The sequence below is a fragment of the Triturus cristatus genome, chromosome 3_1 (genome assembly GCF_964204655.1).
Source record: "Triturus cristatus chromosome 3_1, aTriCri1.1, whole genome shotgun sequence".
Classification (NCBI taxonomy): domain Eukaryota; kingdom Metazoa; phylum Chordata; class Amphibia; order Caudata; family Salamandridae; genus Triturus; species Triturus cristatus.
In genome coordinates, this window is record NC_140583.1 from 919425702 (window position 1) to 919446873 (window position 21172).

Sequence of the window (21172 nt, forward strand, 5' to 3'; positions counted from 1 at the left end):
TTTGGAAAGGAAAGAACATATCCTTTTGGTTTTAGTTTTGGCTATGCTTGCCTGAGATGGATGAATTTCAAAAGTGCAGAGGAGAAGGGTCAGGCATACTACATTTTCTTTAACATTACTATGCTCATCAGCACCTGATTAATCCTCAAGAGGGGTCCTTGGGTGCTCCTTCTTTTCTAGTTCTACTGCCGTCTCATTTCCCTTAATCAACAAAGCAGTGTCAGCAGTTGGGAAAAGGTATGGTCAGGCTAACACAAATGACCAGTGCTTAAAAAAAGTCTCCTCCCACTTGGTTGACCCAAAATCTTACTTTTGCTGTATAAAAGGACTATGAGGACGAAGAAATCATAGTGAATCTCACACACATCCCTGGCCCTTCCCCATTTACCTCTTCATATCTACTTCTCAGCTGTAGCAACAACAAAAATGCATGTTATAATTGTCAAAATCTATGTTAATTTTATTTTAACAACTACATCAGATTTTAATGAAGCAGGATATTAGTATTTTCCTTCACATTAGACAACAATTAAAAGTAATTGCAAACTTTATCAGGATTTTCTGCCCCACTTAGACTGTGCCTTGTCAAAAGATATGCTATGTAATAAGAGCTTCCAAAGGAGAAATTTCCTTTAGCCAGAAAAAAGCACTGTTGTACTGATATTTTCTGAAGAGAGGATGCTTAAAGTACTAGACCTGAAAATTGGTGTAATTCCCCTTTAGTTAATCTACCAGATTTAATGTCAAACTGTACAGGTTGTCGACCCAGACCATAGGACGGCCATTTGCCGTGGCCTAGCATCAGGCCAAGTCTTCACATCTTAAAGTTGGGTATCCTGTACAGTCAAATGATGCCAAAATATCCACATGTACCAAGAAAATAAAAAGAAGGAAATAAACAAGTGTTGGCACTGTTGGAAAAAAAGACTGCAACAGAGGTCTGTGGGAATTAAGGAACTGAGTAGTATGGCAGAACACCAGTGAGCAACAGTGTCATCTGGTGGTTCAGAGTCACTGCCAGCTGTGGTCTTCACTCCGCAATTGTGAGGAGCACACAACACAGGACAGAAGACACAGGGTTTTTTTTGTATAAGGGCCATCCTATACATCCCCTCCTACACTACCATCAGTTGAGCCCTTGGGGATCATCCAAAGTTGAGGAAAGGCAAGACAGTCTAAGAATCGCTTTCAAATTGTCAATGGCTAGCATAGATTTGGAGTATGCTGGCATCTTGATTATCCTTGTATATGATGCACTAGGCAACCTTAGGGAAAACATCCATGTCAGTAATGTCTGGCAAGTCACAGACGTGTGGTGGGTGTGTTATTTGTGATCACTGTCAAGATCAGTGTCCTTAAACCTAGAGCTACTTTTGACTGAGAAACTTGCTATTTGCTAGAATAAAAACAGAAGAGCATATACATCATAGCTGATACTGTGCCAGTAATTCATTACACGTAAATGCTTGCATAAGCTTAATTTCAATTATAGCTAATGTACCGTTGCATACCATTATTAATGGGGCCAAGCAATTTCACTATTGAGAGATGGGTTTAGGTCACGTTCTATCTTGGACTATGCCTTCCTGAACACCAACGTTGTTATTTTAAATACGGTTTGAAGCATGTGCACATTGACAAATCACTACTGTGAGATGAAGGTTTATTTAAGAAGTGTGTACATCCAGGGAATAGTTTCTAAATAGAGATATGCACTGTTTAGGCACATTTGCTCACTGCATCTTGTCATAAATGAGTAACAAACTAATTAGCAGTCGTTTTACCAAAATCACATTTTCCACTAACTAGTCTGCTGTTCTCCGACTCTGCTAACTAAATGATGGGCATATTATCTTTGCTCCACAAATTAGACCATTTCGATCAACAAACATTTTAAAAATTGCCACATGCCTTATATTTGCATATGTTCAATAATCTACACAGACTTATACTTCATCTCACATCACTTGCAAGAATTGTTCACTCATCACTTTAACAAAAACAAAACCAATTGTGAATTAAGATGTGTTTTGCTTTTTTAAAGCAAAGGCACAAACCAACATGAAAGGTGTTGAACGTAGGCACAGAATACCACATGTGTTGAGCTACTCGCTAAAGTGGGAGAGCATGTGGAGGGGAGGGGGAGGGGGAGAGGGGGAGGAGGGGGAGAGGGGAGAGGGGGAGAGAGAGAGAGAGAGAGAGAGAGAGAGAGAGAGAGAGAGAGAGAGAGAGAGAGAGAGAGAGAGAGAGAGAGAGAGAGAGAGAGAGAGAGAGAGAGAGAGAGAGAGAGAGAGAGAGAGAGAGGAGAGAGAGAGAGAGAGAGAGAGAGAGAGAGAGAGAGAGAGAGAGAGAGAGAGAGAGAGAGAGAGAGAGAGAGAGAGAGAGAGAGAGAGAGAGAGAGAGGAGAGAGAGAGAACGAACAAGTGTGTGAGTTTGTATGAGTCAGTTAAAGTGTGAAGTGAGTAAAAGGAGACCTGTGCACCAGCTCTAGCATTCAACATATGTACAGCTGCAGAACAACGTTTTCCAGCTTAAAGAGCGAGGAGAAAAATTTGTCTTTTCACTGAGGAAAAATGCTGCCAGCTCTGGTCGAATCTCAATTTTTTTTTTTTTATAGGGGTTTGCCCTGATTACCATTGTAACTCAAACTGCTAGCCACTGACTTAAAGAAAGAGGAAACCAGATCTTATGTTTACAGCCTCCAAGACTACTTAGGCACAGTAAGAACTCTTTACTGCTCTGTTTTCCAGAGAAACTCCAAATCTATATTTTAAAGTTTGATCCAAAGGCTATCCAATTATGCGCTTGGTAATAGCTACTTTAGTAGTAAAGTAGTCTTAGATTTGCCCATTATGCATCCTGCATAACAGTCTTAGGGAGATACATCTGCAAGGGGCATCTACAGTGCCATTATTCACCTGCATGATACCCAACTAGGCCTAAATGACTGGCAGGGTGCGGACAATTGGGGAGAAAGATCGTCGAATGAAAGAGTAGCTGATGAACCTATTAATTCATTACACTGTAGACGTCTGAGTGGCCTTAAATTTTGTAGGTTTGCCTGTCAAATAAATTAATCTAAACATTCAATGTATAGTGTCAGGAAAAGCGGTTCAAGGTGAAGTAAGGCTGTGCTATCTTAGAGTTTCTGGAGTATTGGGGTTTCCTTTCAAAAGTTCTTCTCTTAATGCTAAAACTATCTCCTGATTAAAGCCTATATTCTAAGAAAATCTTCCAAAGAAGGCACAATCTGCCTATTTGCCTACATACATTTTATATTCTATTATAGGCATCCTTATCTATACCTTCTCAAGGGCATAAATGAAGCCTCGAACACTAGTGGGCTTGTGAATATTTACACTCTTTCCTGAATTTAGCAGGCTCACATGAATAATGGTGCATACACAATCAAAAACAGAACGGTTCTTGGAATTGCACTTTGTCAGATAAGCTGCTAGAGACGAGAAGTCATAGCTCTCTGTTAACTGCTTCTTGTGTCTGAAAGCTGTTGGTGCTATATGCAGGAGAAACACTTCAGGTACTACATTTCAGTGACGTTTTGGAAAAAACATAACCTTTTGTCATTTATCAATTTTCTGAACATCACATAATAAAATCTTCAATGAGTATCAGTACAGTTACCATCTTATGGAGAAAAAAATACACCAAGTTCATGAATTTTGATTGTGAAAATGGTACACACGATTCAATAGAAATGTAATTTTTTTCAGCTCCTGTTAACATTTGGCAAATAATAAGTTAAAGCAAACTTTCATTAGGCCAAGGCTTGAAGATGAAGTTGGTGGCAAGAAGGATACTCATGGTCATTTTGAGCTCTCTTAGCTAATTAAAACATTGGGTTTTTACGGAACACAAGACGCATTTTTGATACACTTACTGCTTGAGCAAACAAATGATGGACGGAATGCTAACAATGCAAACATTCTCCCCCAGTCAAAAGATCTGGGTTAAATCCATTGTTCTTTTGCCCGCTACGCCACCCCAGTTTGGTCCCAGCCATATGCAAATCAGTCTTGACCCTGTGCCCCATGGGAACAATCCAGCCCGAACTGCTAGGCCAGGTCCTCCCTGGACCGGAAACAAGCATCCTAGGACCGATTTCAGGGTATGTCACTCTTCTTCAGCCAGGCTTTGCTGTAACACTTACTGCTTGAAACATCCTCTGAAAGGTCTCAGCTGTCTCATCTCAGTAGGCAAGTTGTGTTCAGCTGCCTGAATAACCCCTTCCAGTGGTAAGCTAAACCACTACACCATAATACACTGCATTGCCTTTCGTTGCTAGTAAAGGATATCCCATGGTTCTTAGTTCGAATTACCAAATTTTTCTGTTCCTTCTACAAGATCTTTTTCGCTTTTGAATCACTATATCCCTCGCTTCCATCAATAACCTAATTAGACCGCACTGCACCTATTTTCAGGCGAAAGGACCTGCTATTCAATTTCACCTGGCAACACAACCGGGAATAGCACTGGTTTGGTAGGCTGTTTTACTCAATACAACTTGTCTTAAAATGCTATGAGCTTATAAGAAAGTTGGGCATTGGCATGCCGCTGGTACCTGCTTGTGATTTATCACAAATGTGGCTACACTTAGTATCGGTAACCTACGTTTTATATACATACCAAATAGACATACGGACAACAAGTTACTGCATATTTGGGCATATTTGCCCCAAAGCTGTGTCCACTCAAGTGTAAGTGTTAAAAGCTGTTCCCACTAAAACTGTGCTGAAACAAAACTAGGTCTGTGACCAACAGGGGTGCTCTACTTTCTCCAGTGCAGTTCAGTTTAGAAAAATGGTTAAAGCTTTATTTCTATGTCATACTTTGCTTCCTCCCATTGCAATTTATACCTGCCTCTTGTACCAAGGCGAGAAAGATTGAGCAGTGAAATTTACAAGGCATCAAAACCTTACTTGGAGTTAATCAACAAGAATTGGCCAAAATAAACAGGAGTGATGACACTTGCTGCCTGCCTTTTGGATTTTTCAATGCTTGTTTTGACACTATTTTTCCAAAACTTTATTGCTGGGAAACTGCTCGACACGCCTCAAGTTAAAAAGAAAACCAGCTCAACACAAAATATATTTTTTAGGCCTCGAAAAGCACACATTGCAAAGGTAGTCTCTGGCACTGGAGGGAACTACTTTGTAAGTGGATGTGTTAAATGTAAAAGGGCAGAATGCAGTCATTCACAGTAGTACAGTTAGCCAATGGCTAAAGTGGACTGACCTACTGTCCCATGATGTATGCTGTGGTGGGAGGAGGAAAAGGTGAATGGCAATAACAGACCGATGGATGAGGATGGCGGGCTGAAAGCCCCCATGTGGAAGTACATGAATATATATAATTTTAGTAAAATCAAAAGGTCTTGGCTAATGCCAGACCTACAAATAGGAAGAACATTTGTAAGACAACACAGAGTAACCGGTGGAAGCAATAAATACGTCAGGTGAGGCAGCCAGGCATTGTAAGTCATGAATTAGATCATGGTCTCTTGGATAGTGGTCACAACCTCTTTGGAAAAGGAAGCTTCTTTCTCATAAACGTTGTTCCCATCCTCAGGCTCTTTCTCACAATCAGAACGCTTCGTCTAGCTGTTTCGAAAGAAACTCGGACTCTAGACAGAGAAAAAAAATGGCCCGGTGAAGATGCTGCCTTAAAGAGCTCTAGGAGTTGCTAATGGAAAGGCTCTTCCGATGTCACATCTGGTGCTGGAGTATTAAGTCTTGTGGTCAGTGCCTATACTGCCTCAGTAAAGTCAGTTGTGGTGGAACCAAAGAGCTCAATGGCCAACAGCTGTCAGAGGAGCCGGCTGTATCAATATTAATAGAAGGGTCTGACATGGATGGGTTGATGTGAGAGAACAAAAAATCAATGTCCTCTGGAAGAGGCTCCAATGCAGTTGGCCAATTAGTAAAAACATACCTTCCAGACAGACAAATCAATAAGCTGCTCAGCCCATGAATGGTTAACTAAATCACTAGATCTATTCTGGATGACAATCAATGTTTCTATGAGGAGCATAACAACCAGGTTCTTTCTAGCCTTCATGATTTTCCAGCCTGACCGAATACATGTGGTGGACATCTTTTAAGGACAACTGGAAAAAAAAGCCAAAGATGCTATAATATTAAATAAAGGAGTAACTGTGGTACAGAAAAAAGGATCAGAATCAATTGGAGATGGAATGAGTAATGTCAATGGCACTGCTAGCTATATCGTTCGCTCTCTCCTGATGTCCTCTGAAAATGAGTGAGATTTTCCAAGTACTAACACGGCTTCTGTATATGTGTACACTATTGAAAAAGCAGCCAATGAAAGAAGAAACCATTTTAAAACAGACTGTATTTTAAAAAACATTCTAAGGCACATATCGCTCCACTTTAGACTTTGGGTATACTGCTGCACATTCCAGAAAGCCTGAACAGAGTCCCATAGCATCACTGTGGCTTACACCAACAGGGTACGCAAGCCATTCTGACATCCTCTTAGACTTCTAAATATTCTTCATTTAGTGATGTTCATGAGCCTCAAATCTTTATGTAGCAAAACAGCCACAGGGCACAAAGACCGATGTTGGTAAAGTAGCCTTCAAGGAGATCTTAAGAGAAGAACATTCATAGAAACTGTTAGTAAACGGAAGTGAGCTAAGAACCAAATTTGGTAGCCCACTTAACTTGTTTCACTTTCAGCTGGTGGTCTTCAAACTTCGAGATTACAGAGGGAGTAACAGAATACTTCTACAAAATAGACATTTGACCCAAAAAGGAGGTTAACATTCTGTACATAAATGGGAACATCTGGTGGGCAACAAAGAGGTAGACCAGTTGGCTATGTGTCGGCCTCTGAAATCCTTTCAAGCTAGAACGAGAGAGTACTAATTTAAATGGGCACCACGTGCTGTTTGCAACACAAATCATAGCAAGTAGTGGTAGTATTATGTACTGCACTTTGTAAGCATGCTAAACTCAGCAATAAGAAATGTTACTTACAATATCTGCATCCCCAAAGAAAGCAGCCAAATCCAACGGTGTTCTTCCATTCTTATCTGTCTGATCTATTTCAGCACCTTTTTCAACCAAACATTGAACCACATCCTTATGACCCTTTAAGCAGGCCCAACTTAATGGTGTTAATCCCTCTTTATCCACTGAAGAAACGTCTGCACCTTCAGAAGGATCACATGAATGAATATCAGTACCAATGCATAAAGAAAAATAATAAGATGTTTAGCAGCTTCTACAAAAGAGAACTGGGGCATGTGGTTCACTCAAATTAAAAGGTATTAAGAACAAAAGGACTCCTACCTGAAATTCCCCCTCCCACCCTCCACCAGAAAACCAAAATCTAGTCCCTCTTGAATCAGGATTGCAGTACTCAGAAAGGAAGCAATTCATCTGGCATGATCTAAAGAATTTAGAGCTAAATTTTGAGGATGTAATGTATCACATAGGAAGAAGGTGAAGGGAAGTGATACGATAGGACACATGATCCTTCTTCCTGACACCCCAAACCAAATGGAGACAGCTTGAGTTGTATTGTCTAAAGGTTAAATTTTGGACTTTATACTATTGTGACCATTTCCCACTTCACACTCCTGAAATTCAGCAAACTACGTAGTTGTATCTTTCATGTAATTTCACTCCCAGTGCTACTCATTTCATGTATAACTTGCACTGTCACTACTTTTCTTGCCAACATTAACACCAGTCGAGACTCAATGGAGGTCGCCTTTGATTAATATTATGCTTAAGTTACATAATAGTGGCCATTAAAATAAAGCAGCATTTTTCAAAATGATCATACTCCCTGGATTTCTGTCCACTCTTGTCTATGGTCAACATTCATACAAATATAACATTAGAAGGTGGTGTACTGAGGGCATTACAAGTATCATTTATGGAAAAGAAGGTGTAAATAAAGTAGGTTTCTGTCATTAAGACTCTACAAATTGTACATCAACATTTTTATATATAAATATAGAAAACTTTAACAGAGTAACTTTAGCGACCATATTTATGTTTATCTCCCTTCACAGCAAGTAAATGAAAACAAATGCAAAAGTTATTTTTTACTGCAGTGCCTCTAAACTGCAGTTTCTTACCCTGTGAAAGCAAGAATTCCACAGTTGTAAAATGTCCTTCACAAGATGCCACCATAAGCGGAGTCCTTCCCAACTTGTCACTTGTGTTCACGTCACAACCATGTTCTAAAAGAAGTCTTGAAATCTGAAAAGATTTTTTAAAATCTTTTTTTCATCAATTTTATTAAAATCATATAGTCAATAAAACTTCCTAAAATATTAACCTCTAAAATCCAATTCACAACTCACTTTATTTTAAAACATAGTTGCACAATGTATTGCCTCAATACTGTATTAAAATATATATATATATATATATATATTTATCTCCTCCGCGCTTGGGTGGCTGCCGCCGCTTCTCCTTATCAGAGGGTGCGACGTCGAACGCGGACTACCCTAGCAAAGTCCGCTTAAAATTTACAAAAGCCTTGAAAAACCACGGATGACGACGTTGTGTGCTGGCTAAATTTCATGTATTTTATTTATTGTTACAAAATAATTCAAACATTTAAAATGGTTGAATTATTTTGTAACAATTGTTGGTGATCAAGCCTGCAGGTCAGGCGAAACGCGTTCAACCGGCTTTTATATATATATATAGAGAGAGAGAGAGAGAGAGAGAGAGAGAGAGAGCTACTGTACTAATAAATGCACATTCACACAATTATTTCTACAGTGCAAAGGTAAAAAGTTAGTTTATAACCAACGGAGGGTAAAAGTGGCATGGGAAAAATACACAAACCATATATACATATGTGCACAGTATAATACGCTATTTATTACGATTGTTGGTACAATGAACACCTTTTCTGATATATTAGAAGTAAGGAATCATCATTAAATGCTCATGTTAAATCATTGCCTCTTAGTGAATAAGGGCTTAGAACGAATGTTCAAAACATAAACCTCTCCTAACTTAGTAGCCCTGGAAAAAGCTTATGAGACAAACAAATCCATCTCTTTTTCTGTGTAGTACAAAATATAGTACAAAATATATCCCCACACAGTTATATTAAGAGTTGCTCAAATTGGTGGAGCGTTTTGGACACTGCAAATTAAGATACCTAAATTAGCCTCAATTTAAAATCCTACCTTAGAATTGGACCTGTAAAGACTACAGACTAGCCATAGGCTTCTGCCAATTTAGTAGCCTTTGTAAAAGCTAATTTGACAAAAATATCCAACTCTTTCACTGTATGATACAAAATATCTACCTGAAAGTTATTGCATGAGTTGGAGGAAATGGAAGGAAACTTCTGAAAACTGCACTTTATTTAAAGAGCCTCTATTTAGAAATTAATTTAAGAACTGGACTTGTAAAGGCTACATGGTAACACTACCAGTTTGACATTCTAATATGCATACAAAAGAAAATGTATTTGATGTATAGGTATATTGAAATGTATGGAGAACAAAAACCTTATTATATGTGACATTTCAATACGTAACACGCATTAGAACATTGGAATGTCGAGCACTCCACTGGCAATAATGGAGTGCTCTGGGCTTCTAATGGCCGGTAGAAGCCTAGAGCATCAACATTCCAATGTTTGTTCACAGCAACAGCTGTGAATGAAGGCCTCACGGAGCCCGAGGGGATTTCAACCCTCTTAGGATCCGTAAGGCCTTTGGTTTACAAAATAGAACATTCTGCCCTCTAGGGGCGGAATGTTCTAATAGCCTTAGAGCTCTCTGTAGCGTCTGGGCCTTTAACGATGGAGCTGGCCGTTTAATGGCCGTTAAAGCCCGCTGCAGCAGACTCTAAGGCTATATTCCAACATTGGAATGTTAAGCACTCAACTGAAGACAATGGAGTAGCTACGGGCTTCTAATGGCTGATAAAAGCCTGGATTTCCAACATTCCAATTTTGTCTTTCACAGCAACAGCTGGGAAGACAGGCCTCACGGAGCTAATTGGCAGTGTAGGCCACTACAGCAGCTATATTACAACTTTGGAATATTGAGAGCTTCTAATGGCTGGTATACGTCTTTGGCTCCAACATTCCAATGTGTGTCTTTATGTTTCTCCCTTCTTAATTTAGAACATTCTACCCTCAATGGGTGGAAAGTTTTAATAGCCTTATAGCCCTTCTCCCTCATTATATGCCTTCGCATGCGGCTCAGGCCTATAACTGTTTCAGGGCCTTTAACAACTCCAGCAGCAGGTTAGAAGTCTATAATGTGGGACACTTTTAGTGGCATGTTATCCCAAGTAGAATAAAGCAGATATGTCCATATAATATAATACATTTTGAAAGAAGTACATGCCAACCTGCACTGTATGACTTGGAGAAACTGTACACACCAAACATGAATACTCAACACAAACTTTTAAATAAAATAAAGCCAGACCCATCGCATTATTTCTCTCAGAGCTTCTCAGCACTGGCTGCCTTTCGTGTAATTTGTATCGTACCAATCAGGGGTCCTTATGTTGACACCGACATGCTTTTAGTTTAGTATTCATGCCAAGCTTAATAGTCCCTGAGCACTATTTATGGCTGAGGAAACAGTTTACATTGTACATTTGTATCAGGTGTAAGATAAAATCAAATATAAATACTGGCAACAAAGGAAGCATGAAAATTTCATGTTTTGACAGTAGAAGCGTTTGGAGATGTATTCATCAGTGGGGGGAAAACTTTGCTTTTCTCATGAACGTTTCAAATCAGATAGAATGCAGCCTTCTGGAAACAAGCATTTGTGTGAGATCTTGTCTTAGTTAAACTGCTGTCCTGTATGCCTTTAACTCCTTCATTACCTTACCCAATCACAATCCTTTAAGAACTGGAGGCAGGGTCAGCTGAGATGAGCAACAGGAAGCGCTGCCATATGAAGGTAGAGAGAGAGCCTCAGCTGCAGTGTAAGGTGATGTTCAGTTGTCACGCTGTGAAGTCAAATACTTCACCAATCACCTAAGCCCCAGTATGGCTGACCCTGCTACCAGTGGAGCAATTAGGGTAGAGTGACTAGAATTTAACAACGAAAAACGAGGATGGGGACAGACATAGAAATAGGGCTAAATGTCCTATTAGGTCCTAACAGTATTGGCTGTTATTGATACTGCAATGTTTTTCCCATTGGCTGGTAGTTCCAGTCCTTATGGGATGTGTCGTTTTCTGAATCTTGACTGAATCTTGACTGCTGTTGTTTAAAACAAAGCAAGATCAAAGAAGCATAATACTCGCCTCCGTGTATTTAATAAAATTAAGACTTCCCTTCATAATTCACAAAAATAATCTTAAAGGCCCAATCTGTGTACCATTTTAGCTGAGAACGTGTCAACACCATTGTTTATTGTCTATTAAGTGATGTTTTAAATCGTCAATGACTATTGATATCATTGTTGTTCTTTCTGTATCATAATGACGTTTTCGTTATGTGTGTGTGTCTCGGAGCAGAGATCAAGAGAGACGTTAGATATTCACAAATGTGGACTCCGCTAGGAACGTCTGTAGGGTGCTTACTGACTAACACTGGATGACAGTAAGTGTGCAGAAATTCAGATATTCTGGCGATATCCCTAAAGATAATAGGAGTTTTAGTCTACATAGGGACGGGACTGAATGTATAACAGTGAAAGTGGAGTGGGGTATATTTTTTCATAGTGCTGCTATCTTTTGTGTTTACATTCTGTCCCTCTGTTGTCTCTCTTCCCCCTTTATGGTCCACTATGGGAGAAGGAGGGAGGAAACAAAGAAGAGAATCTGCTTTTTGTTAGTCCAAATTTGATCCCATACCCAAATCACAACTGTGACTCCTATTGGAGGAGACATTCATTGTTGCTACAGGAAATATTCTAGTCAATGGATACAAACGTTCACTCCGCTCTATGTTCAGAGTATGGCACTGCCTTATCCCCTCATCTTTATAATGTGTACCTTCAAACCACTTGCTGATCTTACCCTCTCCCATGACATCTGTTTCAATATGTAGGCTGTCAACATGCAATCAATCATCTGCCTGATGGACAAATAGTTGCCTACCATATTAGTTAAGGAAGATGCTGGTCTCCTCTGGGAGTGAATGGCTAGAAAATGGCTTAAACTCACTGTTGACAAAAAGGAGGTGATGGAGATGTATGACAGCTTTGATCTTTGAATGGAAGACATTTCGTCTGAAGCTATGGGAGATCTACCTACAGTCCGTAATTTAGTTGTCAGATTTGGAATCAGGATTCCTCGGATTCCTCAAGTATCAGTAACAGTTCCTTTATGTGCTTTTCATTTGAGAAAACTGAGAAATATTACACCTTTTTTGTCTTCCATCTGAAGGAAAACGATTATCAGTAACTGCTATAGTAGATCTCATGGAAACTATGCTAATGCCATGTACCTTGGCCTTCCTCACCATTTGCTTAAATGTGTCCATTTGTTTCAAAACCAGAAAACTAGACTGATCATTGGAGCTGATCGGTTTTTCCATGCAGGTCCTTTCTGGCAGTACTTCCATAGCTGCCTGTCAAGGAACACATCAAATTTGACGAATTGTCTACTTAATCTAGTAATCTACGAGCACACTCCCTCTTTTATAAGGAGTCCAATTATAATCTACACTCATGAATCATTCCTTTCTACTAATCTTCTACCTATTCCTAAATTCATATCCATTCTAGGAGGTCGTAGTTTTTCTATTTTAAAGCCATGTCTTGCAACTTAGGCCATTCCTTCATAGAGTTCCTTTTTGGAAAAGAAATTAAAACCTAGCTAGTTACACAATAATTCCAGATGAATCAGGCATGCGCTTCTCACCCTTCACCAAAATACGTTTCATGCTAGTGTGCTCAGCTAAATACCAATTAATATAACAACATAAAATAACCTCAAATGAGAATGGTTTCTGTAAGGAAACACCTCTTTTTATGTGGTCACCCGCAAGGTTTTTGACTGATGCTGCTGGTTTTTCGACTCGGACAGTGCACCGAGGCCTATTAACCAGACCTCAGTGCCAGTGCCCTGAACCTAAAGTGTATTTCCAATTGGTTGTACCCAATTGGAAATGGCTAATTACCTAAAAGTCCTTAGTATATGGTACCCAGGTACCCACGGTATGTAAGTTAGAGGGGTACCCCAGGGATTGCACCAATGGTTGACCCATCCTGGAGCCCCCCCCAAAAGTAAAACATGTCCCCCTGTTTGCCATTGCAGACTGGTGAAGCAGTTGTGCACTGGTAGCCCAACTTTGGCACTGAAAGCTATGGCAAAGCCACCACTTCCCGTGCACATCAGTGTAAGTCACCCCACTGGGAGGCCTACTGAGTCCAAAGCAACATATGACACCTGCAGGACATGTAGTTTACCTATTCTGGCAGTGAAAATGCAAAACTGGCATTTTTACGGTGGAAAGCCTTAGTTACCCAATTGGCGAGAGCAGGATTAAACGCTGGCCCCTCTCATCCGTACTAACTCCTGAACGGTGAGACCAAAGTGTGCAGCTCATGGTATCAATCAGTTGGTTACATTAAGCCCAACTTGAAACTCAAGCCAAAGTTAATGTAACTTGTTGCAGATGGCAGCTTTTATAAAGCTGTCACTTTGTTGCCTTTAAATCTCCTGTGCCTTCCAGTGCACACATGCAGCCTGCTCCACAAAACAGCTTTCTGCTCTCCTGGGGAGATATGCCAACGACTCTGACAAGAGAACAATAGTGGGGTTGCAGGCAGGGAAGTGTTACCTCTCTCCTGCAGGAAGCAACCAAGTTGTTAACTCCAAAAGGCAGGATTCAAAGTGGAAGCTGCCTTTGAAGGGCAAATGTGTAACACTAGGGTGGAGGGCTGCCCCATTGTTTAGGGAAACAGGCTGGCACGGGAAGCAGAACGTGAAAACCAGTTGCCAAACCAGTGATCCCAGGGGCGTGTAGCCCTGAGAAAGCCACAACTCAGGTCTGGGCTACTCAGGTCCACACAAGGAGAGGCATCTTGAGAGTGGGCAGAATGGTGCATCCAGGTATAGCCAGATGCCACAAGCCACAGGAAGTGGTCACCAGGTGGTAGGGAACCTGGTAGTCTATTGGCTACCAACAGCATTTGGCCCTGGGGGCATATTACAAGTATAAAGAGGGCACCACAACCACACACCTCAACTGATCTGGAAGGAGGACTGCCCTGCTACATCGAGGGACCAGCAAAGAGAGGCTACACCATCTAGGACTGCATCTGCGGCACCTGTTGGCTAATGAACAGAGGGACGGTGTCTGCCGTGTCCTGCTCAAGGAGAAGCCATATCTAGAGCCCAGCAAAGCCAAGAGATTCCAAGGGCTAGCCTCCTGTTTGCAGCATAGGGACACAACAACTAGAGATGCCTGCTTTGGCAAGCTGGTAGCCCAAAGTCTTTGAGCTGCTACCACCCTCACCGTGCAGCACCAAGGACCAAGATCCGATGTACAGATTTGCACCAGAGTTCACTGAGCCCAGGAATGTTCTCGGGGAGCTGCTGGGATCCTCAGAGGACAAGCTATTGACCCAGGAAGGATTGGCCACTGATCGCGACTGGTAATCCAGTGGTGACTGGACTTCAGCCAGATCAGAGAAGGCTCTTGGGACATCGATCCTGAAACCAGGACCCCCTCTTCAACTCAGATCGAAGAGTGCCTGCAGGAAGACCCCCTTCAACCGTTTAGCATCCACAGCATCCTTGAGCATCCTTCATCCCTTGCATCATTACCATTGGTCCTCTGATGGACCTTTCTATCTGACTAAGAGGTGATGGGAGTTAACATTTACATCAATTAAAGTCAATTAACAGTGCAACCCATTTGGCTACGCAATGAGGGCCAGGAATCAGTAGCTAGGGTTAAGAAGGTTTATTACAAATTTAAAATCAAGGTAAGATACGTGACTCTTACCACCATGCTATAAGGATACACAATAACAAAAGGCAGGCCCAACCTACAGAAGAAATCGAGGTGGACCAATATTAGGCAAATCGGTCACAGCAATACAAAAATCAGTAAGAGTATCTGATGCACAGAGAAGTGTCTCAGGTTTGGTTGTCTATACAGGGATAAATCTAAATCACCCAACGTAAAGTCCCAGCTAAAGGGATGGTTCTAATTTCTAAAAGATCTAAAACATCTGGAATCTCCATAAAGGAAATTAGAACTAGGCAAGGAAAAATGAAGTAAGTAGGAAAGTGTCAGCATTTCAGAAGCTCGGTCAATAGTCTTCTTGGGCCAGATAAGTAAGAGTTAGCCTAAGCCACACTCAAAGAATTAAGAAGGCATAGAGGTCTAAACCTCCAGAAACAAACGTTCTAAGCATTCAGGGGAAAAAGCTCTGAAGGGATCTGGTAAGCATCTGTTCTCTAATGGTGTGAACACTACATTATAACACACAAGAGTCATCTTGGACAACACCCTTTTGTACACAGCGTCAAAGGTCTATTATCTTTCTACACTTCTCACGTTCTAGACAGCAGCAATTTCCAAATATCACACATCGAACATGGGAATGACATTGTCTTCTCATGCACAAGCCAGGTTGACACATTGCTGAATAGGCCTTTCAGTTAACGCTCTGGCTCCCCATGTTAATTAGTCAAGGTCTTGTTCCCAGGCTCTTTCTCTAGCACTAGTACAGTAATGTATCTACTCTTTAACTAACAATGCGTGTAAATACCTGCAAGAAATGCCCTGTTAGCAGAAAATGCATACCAGCATTTATGCAGCATGAAGAGTTTTAGGCCTAAATGATCAACTTAAAGGTTAGCAAAAGTGCACATTTAATATGAGCGTGCACATTTAGACACCAACAAATATGAATGATCAGTACATTATGTTCACATTACATAAATCACATAGTAAATCCTTTGATTAATCATGTCTAAGAACTACATTTGAATCCGACATATGAAACATTAATGCACACATTAAATAAACTTTGTCATTTCTAGTGTAATCACATTATACATATACAAGGATAGTTCTTATCCAGTTATCTGAACAGGAAATGTTATTTAATGTATTAAGGCACACATCATAAAAGTCGTATTTCATATTTATAGTGAGTAAATTTCTACTAAGTATGGATGGTTGATTAATAAAGGCATTTGTTATGTATAAGACAACTGATAGCAAGTGTCACACTGGGAGGAGCGGAAGATGCCATGAAGCACAACCGTGGGAAAAGCTGTCTGGGCCACAAGATTCTGTTCAGAGTAACAACTCAAGGACATAGCCATGTATGAATCATTGTAAAGAAGTGTGACACTTGGGAGTTTACCTGCTCCCAGAGTTTGGTGACGACCGATCGGTTTGCGGGAGTCACAATGAAGAGAAATGTTGCAACTAGAGTTTTGTTGAATTAGAATAGCATGTGTTCCTTTGACTAGAGAAAGGAGATCTTGGAGATGCTTGCTCACTTCCAACTGAGAAGACCCTGCTAGCCACTGCTAATCTCCACTGCCTGAGTGCTAAGGCGTCAAGCCTATGCATTCGTATTCTCTCATCAGAATCCTTCATTTTGGTTTTCTGGAGCTGAGACCTTACCTATATTGCTCAACATAAATGCCATTCTTGCCCAAACCTTTAGTTTAGATTAGGGATTTTTCCTATATGGAACACATTTGCTGCATATTCTGCATTCTATCTGTAATTCTTACCAATGTGCTAATTTACCTCATTTTGAAACGTTGAGTTTTAGATTATTTGAATCTGTAATGATGATGACTAAAATGGGAATGCTTCGTAAATTATTGATTTGGTTTGAACTCATTTGTTAATAAATCCCTTTTAAATTCACTTCAAATTTCCGTGAAGTCCCAATTAGTCACTGTTTATGAAAAGTGATGTAGATCAAGGCTCCTCATCCACTCTCCTTGGTCCATACGACCAACGGCGGGGGTTGTTTGAGGATTATACCCGAAATTTGAGATACAAAAATCCCTGCTCAAGCAGCCTAATCTCCAGTCTCTTGGGAGTTAATCTGTCACTGCAGAAGATCTCAAAGACAACATATAGTTTCTCGTCATTAAGAGAATTTAGAATATAACTGGTTTGAGATCCCCATTCGCTCTCTCACAATACTTCTATTGTGTCTATTATGTTTACAATACAAAATTAAATATTGTAATATTTAATCAATTGGCTAATCTGGTAATGTTTAATCACTTATGTAAAATGGTGAGGGACGAAGTCTATCCACCCTTTTGTCTGGGTGTCTCTGGGTTCAAAAGAGAACAATCTGCTCATCCCTGTGATTCCTATTACGATACAATGAATTACAACCATAAACATTAACTCAGTCCATTTAGAATCACCTTTCATAGGACATTCTCCACTAAGCCAGGCTGGCAACTGTTTGTGTGACTCTCCTGGAGGCATTAAAGCTCAAATCCCTGGCTGGTGGGAAGTGAGCTCACTTCAGTCCTGGTGAATTAAGAACCTCTAGCAGGAATGGTGGATGAGAGGTATTCTTTTCACACCAAATCAAAAGAATATTTTAAATCTGAGCACAAAGACTGACCCATGAACATCAGAAATTTCCCAAAATCATGGCAGAAGTAGCTATCCTGCACACAAGTGCAGGAACAGAAATGCATGATATCACTGAAGGGCCAATATCCGTAAATTATTACTATAGTGGTGTCATGACTGCCAGATGAGAAACAGTAGCCGTTGCATCTCAGTTCTAGAAGGTGTAAACATTTCAACTATTATCTTTTAAGAGTGAAGAAACAGTTAATCACAAGGACAATATGGGACATGCTGCTTCTTTTCATACTGATCTATACTTTCTCATCTTTTCATTACCTGCCAGTGTCCCTGTCTCACTGCACAGAAAAGTGGAGTAATTCCTCGTTTATTTGTTCGTGACACAACAGCTCCATGTTCAAGAAGTAACTCGCACACTTCCAGCTTGCCTCTTCCAGCTGAAGCGGTAAGAGCTAAAGCAAACCAAAGATGGAACATCTTAATTTTCTGACAAAATATTAACATGTGATTAGGCAACAAATTATTCTCTTCATAGCATCATAGCAAAATGTCAAGTTATATAAACAAGCAGATTTATTTATTTACATTGGGTTTTATATAGAGCAGACGAGGCTCCAAGGGGTGTCATCGCTGACCAAGGTAACAAAAAACACAGGACAACAGAGAATAAAAGGTATTATATACAAAGGAGGATCACTGGAAAGACATTCAAAGAATAAGGCTATCTACAGTGACATATATAAATAGTAGAGAGTATAATTCAACCATAGGGCCTTGAATGCACGAGAGCAGGTGGGGTAAAGAGTGAAGAGAGGACGAACGGGGAGGCACAGATTATATTCACTGAGGCAGATTCATTAACAGAAGGGTGAAAGCATTGAGACCAGTAACAATCCCGTCTGTAGTAGTAAAATTTCTATATGAGGGGGAGGGAAAGTCACACACATCTGTGGAACGATGAGTAACTGGCTGCAGTGAGAAGCTATCGGGCCTTCTTGGAGGAATTGTTCAAAAGTAGATTTTTAATGTCTGCCCTAGAGACCTCAAGAGAGGGTGTTGTTCAGATGCATGGGGTAATGGAATTCCACAGCCTGGGTAAACATCCTGAGAAGGATTGTTTGAAAGTTATTTTTCTCTGGCAGAAGGGGAGTTCTAGTAATAGGGTATAAGTACTGATAAGCAGTGGCTGGCCTTTAGAGCTGACCAGTGTCTCAGAGAGATAGCTCTGTAACTTCATGTGCAGGGCTTTGTGGATAATATCTCCCAGTTTCAGACAATTTCTTGCATCGACAAGGAGCCAATAGAGAGATCCAAGATTGGCGTAATGTGATCATACTTCCTTGAGCCCAATAGTAATCTTGGTGCAGAGTGGAGAGCTGCTTTCAAAGACTCCAGGACAAGTTTGGAGACCCTCGTTAGTAGGGCATTCCCATAGCCAAGTTTTGAGAGAACCAATGATTGAACTAAGTGTGAAATCTTCAGGAGGGAGTAGATGTTTCACTCTTAAGTACTTCATTTCAGGTTGCGCACCTTAAGCTAGATAATGTATGTGGGCTTGAAGGTTCAGGTTCTTGTAAAATCAGATGCCCAGTGATCTATTGGTGTACTAGCAACTGGTGATGTTGGTGGATTTTACCCATGATTCACTAGGCGTAGGACTGTTGGGGGTGGGACGAGATTAGTAAGAATTCAGTCTTCAGGGTGTTCAGCTTAAGGTGGTGATGAGACATCTAGGATTGGATATGTTTTACAGTCCGAGTGAGGGATTAAAAGCGTCACCAGCGTAGTGATATGTGAAGCTGGAGCAGGGAAGAATACTTTTACAACATGCATAGCAGACATATCTCCATTCTATCCTGTGAACAGAGGGGTCAAATCAATGCAAAGGAAATATATACATTTCTCTTTGTCAAATTGGCATTACCAATTTCTGACAGTAAAACATCAAGAACATATCTATGTTCGATTAGATCTGGTTGGATTTTGAAAACGATTTCTACCCCCATTTACCACAAGATGTCTACACATGCTGCACATTAATATAAGCCAACGATTTAATATTCCTAATAGTTCTGGGTACATTATTTGCTTGTAAAGTAATTTAGAGGAAGGCAGAAAAGGGACCACTGCTAAAACGTTGCCTATGTCCCATTGCTCTACCCAAGTCTACCATGGAATTCTCAGACAAAATCTACAAAATGTTTTACAGGCATCCGGAGAACACGCCCTGAGCATTGGTGACTTTAGTTATGTTAGTTCTGAAAAAAGATCCCCATTTTTCTGCCTCTGGAAAAATCTTTAATGGCAGATTGAAAGGTCTATCATGCCCTCAAAGTAGACTTCCTGTCACTGACTTTTGGTCCTCCAAATCAGCTCCTGCCAAGAAGGTGTGAGTGACATGGGGACATTTTTGCCCCATGACATTCCCGCTTCCAAGGCTGACAATCGGGCGCAGACTTCTTTATACTGGTGGCCGCTATAATGCTATGGTGGTCATGCATCTACATTCACAGCCCTATGGCGGCTGGCCTGACAAACTTAAAATGAGGCTCTAAAGTTCCACACTGCGACAGAGTTTTCCTGCCCTGTTTTAAATTAAAACCCTAATTTTGTTCTACAGCGTGTTTCTCAAGCTTTCACCAAAACTGTGAGAACAATTGCAAGATGGACAAACAAAGTACTCAAAAATTATCTAAAGCTGTTTACAAACACAGCTGGAAGTTGGTCAAGACCGACCGAGTCTTTTGCTTTCCCGGGTTTGTAAATTATAAATTAAACTGGGTACTAGTAACACCTAAAAGTTATTTAAATGTACATTTGAAGAAGCAGAACCAAAAAAAAAAAAATCACGCTGGGGATGCATTTGTTAAGTCAATTAAAAATACCCATCTATCTTTTATTGCTATTCTTCTCATTGCACAGGAACTTTGGATCGGTCTAGTACATCGCTGGCATTTTAAGCAAATACAGTTCCCGTAACAACATACAAAAGTAAAATATTCTCTTGCACATGCTCACAAGACCCTTTTTGACATCACATTGCTCTTTGACGGTCAAAAATATTTTTGTTTTGTGAGTATTAGGGCTTTAAAAATGTGAGTTACTATAGAATAAAGATGGCTCACATTATGCAATTATGAAAGATTTAGATAGACAAAGCTCCAAATAAACTACTTGTAGAAAGTTCTCAAAGTAGATTGTTGGAAGGGGAATAGAAACCTTATATGAAAATGAGCTGAAAAACGTTCACTTTCTTGCATGCATGATGTTAGTACCTGGATGAAAAATACTTATCTCAAGTAAAACGCTGCAAAAATGGAGATCGTTCTCTTTGGCAATCATACCACTATTTGGTCTAACTCTTGGTGGCCAACAGAGTTTGGCACCTTATAAACTCCTATCAAATTAGCCAGAAACCTGGGAGTAGTTTCTGACGATCTGATAACAATTGGGAACAAAGTGAGACAAGTCACTGCGTCTTGTTTTAAGATTCTTAGAATCTTCATGGAAATTTTCTCTTCCATTCATCTAGCCTCGAGAAAAATCGTTGTCTTGGCCTTATACTGCTCCCAATTTGACTATTGTAATGGTCTTTATTTGGGAAATAACCAGCTATCCCTAAAGAGATTAGAGATA

At 40.3% G+C, this 21172-nt stretch overlaps 1 protein-coding gene across 5 annotated transcripts in view; it reads right to left on the minus strand.

The window, feature by feature from the left end:
- TANC1 (tetratricopeptide repeat, ankyrin repeat and coiled-coil containing 1) overlaps window positions 1–21172 on the minus strand; it is a 740414-nt gene that overhangs the window by 51795 nt on the left and 667447 nt on the right. For all 5 annotated transcript variants that reach the window (XM_085645503.1, XM_085645500.1, XM_085645502.1 and 2 more), the window contains 3 exons: window positions 17855–17988; window positions 8129–8252; window positions 7017–7192 (listed from right to left, as the gene is read on the minus strand). In XM_085645503.1, the coding sequence (XP_085501629.1) occupies window positions 7017–7192; window positions 8129–8252; window positions 17855–17988 (434 nt within the window). The remainder of the gene's footprint in view (window positions 1–7016; window positions 7193–8128; window positions 8253–17854; window positions 17989–21172) is intronic.